The sequence below is a fragment of the Malus sylvestris genome, chromosome 11, assembly GCF_916048215.2.
Source record: "Malus sylvestris chromosome 11, drMalSylv7.2, whole genome shotgun sequence".
Lineage (NCBI taxonomy): Eukaryota > Viridiplantae > Streptophyta > Magnoliopsida > Rosales > Rosaceae > Malus > Malus sylvestris.
In genome coordinates this window covers 10481416-10485513 of record NC_062270.1, presented here as the reverse complement: position 1 = coordinate 10485513, position 4098 = coordinate 10481416, and the positions used below count along the sequence as shown (strand labels likewise).

The 4098-nt window shown below is 34.9% G+C and overlaps 1 protein-coding gene across 2 annotated transcripts; it reads left to right on the top strand.

Annotated features, from left to right (window-relative positions):
* Window positions 1–884: 884 nt before the first annotated feature.
* Window positions 885–3857, top strand: LOC126588341 (uncharacterized). Of its 2 annotated transcripts, none has more exons than XM_050253418.1 (5): window positions 885–1166; window positions 1305–1493; window positions 1610–1721; window positions 3049–3113; window positions 3574–3857. In XM_050253418.1, exons 2-5 carry the CDS (start codon window positions 1366–1368, stop codon window positions 3686–3688), a joined length of 420 nt encoding a protein of 139 aa, XP_050109375.1. In that variant the 5' UTR covers window positions 885–1166; window positions 1305–1365; the 3' UTR covers window positions 3689–3857. The 2 variants fall into 2 exon arrangements, with proteins under 2 accessions (XP_050109375.1, XP_050109376.1); XM_050253419.1 differs by lacking the exon at window positions 3574–3857 and adding an exon at window positions 3215–3567.
* Window positions 3858–4098: the final 241 nt, after the last annotated feature.

The window sequence follows — 4098 nt, the reverse complement described above, 5'->3', positions numbered from 1 at the left end:
CCCAGTGAATAGGGAAAGGTATCAAAGATTGGTAGGGTGGTTGATATATTTGTCGTTTACAATACCAGATATTGCTTACGCAGTAAGTGTGGAGAGTCCATTTATGCAAGCTCCTAGTGAGGATCATATGGCAGCAGTAATGAGGATTCTATGTTATTTAAAATGAGTTCCAGGAAAAAGGTTGATGTATAGAAAGCATGGGCATATAGAGGTGAAAGGGTATACCAATGCAGATTAGGCTGGAAATATCACTGATCGGCGATCTACGTCGGGATACTTCATATTTGTAGCTGGTAATCTTGTGACATGGAGAAGTAAGAAGCAAAATGTGGTGGCAAGGTCTTCGGCCGAGGCTGAGTATAGAGGAATGGCACATGGTATTTGTCAGCTTCTATGGCTTCAGATTCTACTCACTGAGATCGGGTTTAAACCAAAAGGTTCTATGCTGTTGTAATGTGATAATCAAGCAGCACGACAGATAGCTAACAATTTGGTGCAGCATGATAGGACCAAACATGTTGAGGTGGATAGACATTTTACCAAAGAAAAGTTGGATGTTAAGTTGGTTGACATTCCGTTCGTGAAGATAAAAGAACAGTTGGCAGATATTCTAACTTATGCAGTTTCTGCAAGAAGGTTTCAAGACTCACTTGACAAGTTAAGCCTAGGTGATATTTATGCACCAACTTGACGGGGAGTATTGGCGCGAGTCAACAATAATACAATAGGAATGTGATTGTGTTTCCTAGTTTGGGTATAACTCTCATTTTATGTCTTTAATATTCCTTGTAGAACAAGGATTGAGTATGTATATATATGTGTTGCTTCGTATGAGAGAAGAATAGAGAAATATATTGAAACCCTAAAATTAGTTTTATCTACCCAAGATTTTATTCAGTTCAGTGTCCTATATAATCCAATCATCATATTCTTCATCAAACAGTGTCCTAAATATTGTTTAATTAGATAATTTAAAGCTTTTGTTTGCCTGCGTCACTGTCACCGTCACCGTCATGGGGAGCTTTCAGTTTGTGTTTTATCAGGTTAATGGCAAAAATGGCAAAGCACGAAGAACTCCCAATTCCAACCAATTCATGACACCATCAACGCCGTCTACGATCACTCCACCCAACTCGAGGAGGCCCAACTCTTCGCTTGCTCTCCAGGTCGGTCCCTTTTTATCTCTCTCTCTCTCTCTCTCTCTTTGGGTTTTTTTTTTTTTTTTTTTTTTTTTTTTTTTTTTTTTCAATTTTCGATTTTGTGCGTGTGTTTGAGTTTTTGATCGGACTGTGTGTGCATTCAAGGAGAGTGAACTTGACCAGAGAGCACATAGACTACGAGGGCTACTCGGTGCTGCCGTTGGCCATGCGACAGTACACCATTGTCGCAATTTGGAAGCACAAACGACGACGGAGACACCGAGAAAGTTCTCATAATTTCCAATGGTCAACAAGAAGTACCAAATTTGTACTTAGCCAACCGACCCTACCAAGGTAGTAAATTGTTTGACTTAATCATCATTCGTTTAACTACAACGTTATCCCAGTTGATATCGGAGTTCAATTTCGGTCAAAGTTTTTTTACTTATATAATTTTTTGGTGGTTGAAGGAAATTTAGAATCACAAATGGGGGCCTTATTTCATTTGGGTCGTCTTTGGAAATGTTCGACTACTTCTATAAGTCCCTCCATTATTGGCCTATTGATCTCAATGTCAATAAGGTATGAAACAATGTTATGAATTTGTTGTTAACCTTTTAGCCATGCATTCATTTGCTAAAAGTTAAAGACTGGAACTTTTTGTTAGTGTATAGCAATATACTGTATGATTTATTTAATTTGGATTTGGGAAATTTGGTAATGGATTGTTTGCTTTCCCCTGTTTGGTTGATCATCAACTGCTGCGGATTTGGTGTATTACCTAGTTTTATGAAAAAAATTATTTAGGATTCAGCTACATATGCTAATACGGTACAAATAGGTTTTTGTTTTTATCAGTATAGTTGGAGTCGTTATGTAGGAATTTATTCATTCCGATTGCTAGAAAGATAGAGGGGAAGATATTGGTTTCGAGTTGAATGTTATGTTTTGAATTTGAGTGAGTATCACTCATTTATGTGTTTGAAGATCTAATTTAATCGTGAATCTGAATTCTCTTGGAATTTGCTATGAAGCTCTATCATGGCAGTTCTTTGGTCTTGATACATTAAAGCAAGAATCTGTTCACATCATTCTGGATTTGAGTTCATAGAGTTGAATTACGTTTATGCATTGAGATTAGCTTTAGAATTTTCAATTAAAACATGATTAATTTGTAAGATTTGTGTAAATTGGTTGTAATCACGGGCCCTACTTGCAATGTACAGAGTTTTTTTCATTTCAACATTTGTGTTATTCTTCTTTGATGATTTTCAGAAACTTTTAATTCGAATATCTCCTCTGGCCTTTTTGTAATGTTGTATTTTACCACAAGCTAAAAATATTCATGTTTCCCACCACGAAAAGTACAACACCAATAGTTAGAGCACACAATATGTCAATAACAATCTTCTAAATTTTAAACAACATACCCTAATTCTTTGGTGTATGAGTGCCTATATGTCAAACAAAGTACATTGAATCAACCGAAATTTTGAATAAAATTTGGAACTTAGGATAGTGTCATTTATAATTAATTATCTTGGGCGAGTGTATTTACAACATGTTTTCATCTTTGCATCAACTTGAGCTTAGTCAATTAGTTAGAAAGTTAAAGAAGCTAAATAATTAGTTGAATCTTTAATGGAGTTCTATTGCAATTCAAAGTCATTTTAAGTTCTATTGCAATTCAAAGTTTAGGGTTTTGTTTGGTCATCATTGACGAAGTAAAGGTAAGTTCTTTCCGGATTTTAATATTTGGGGTTTGCTTTTTATTTCTAGATCTTCCCAAGATAGTGCTTCTGTTACACTAATGGAGAAACCGTAAACCTGAAAGTGAATGGTTCGTTTTCTAGCAATGATATATTATGCCTCAGTAAACGTTATTGTGTTTAATTTTGTTCCGCTGCAGCTATTGCTTATCAGAATGCAAAACAAGAGTGAAACAAGAGGAAAATTAGTTTTCATTTCTTCTGAGTAAGTTTGTTTCATCTTTTTGCCTCCAGTTTTCTGATTTTTTTTTTTTTATCATTGTTTAATTTGTCTAACTATTATGCCCCAGTAAAATTTGTTAACAGAGAACTGAGATTGGATGATACGGTTGAAGAAGCCAACATAAAGGCAAGAGAGAGAGAGAGAGAAGAGGGACACATAAAGAATAAATGATAAATACACTAGCTTTCTTCATTTCTGTTAATTGGTATTTTTCCCAAACGATCTTTTAATTTATACCAAAACTACATGTCATGTTGTAGCTTTTTAGCCTCTTATTACGAGTATTACACATTTTTAAAGATCTTTTTATATTATATCGAGCCCACATTCGTCATTTGCTATATGAAACTATATTTTGGTACATTTTTTTTCTACATTTTGTATTAATTGTATGCATTCCTTTACTACACCATTTGAATGTCATGTTTCTTTTCTATTACAGATACGATGATGAAAGCTTTTCTTCACTCACCCTTGGAGAAAAAGAGGCATGCATACAAAAGATGCAACTGCCTAGAACCTTGGTTCACATTGAAGCATGTCATCAAAGGGAGTAGTCAACTTACAATTGCCAGATGGTGTAATTAGCATCTTTTATAGAGTTTTAATTTTTATGTAAATGGGTGATAGAATTTTAAACTTTTTGATAATGTTGAATAGTTTCGTACACCAAATGACAGATGTGGGCTTGACATAATATAAAAAGATCTTTAGAAATGTGTAACACCTGTCAATGTAGTTGTATACTGAAAGATGTGCTCTTTAATGCTAATTAGGATATAAGAATATCTAAAGCAATACATCTTTGCGTGTGGCGCCCGTGATGCAAAAATACCTCTCGCATGCACGTCAGTGCGTGCGGAGAGGCTAGTATATATATATAAAGGGTATGACACCATGATTTTATATATACATACGGCTAAAAAAGTCTCACTTCGTTTTCCAAGCATGGAGAAAAAAAGCAAAA

Bases quoted from the DNA above. Each gene is read 5' to 3' on its own strand.
- LOC126588341 (XM_050253418.1), top strand. From the start codon at position 1,366: ATGCGACAGTACACCATTGTCGCAATTTGGAAGCACAAACGACGACGG. The intron at 1,722-3,048 runs GTATGAAACAAT...GTTCCGCTGCAG, and splicing joins TTGATCTCAATGTCAATAAG to CTATTGCTTATCAGAATGCA. The intron at 3,114-3,573 runs GTAAGTTTGTTT...TTTCTATTACAG, and splicing joins TTAGTTTTCATTTCTTCTGA to ATACGATGATGAAAGCTTTT.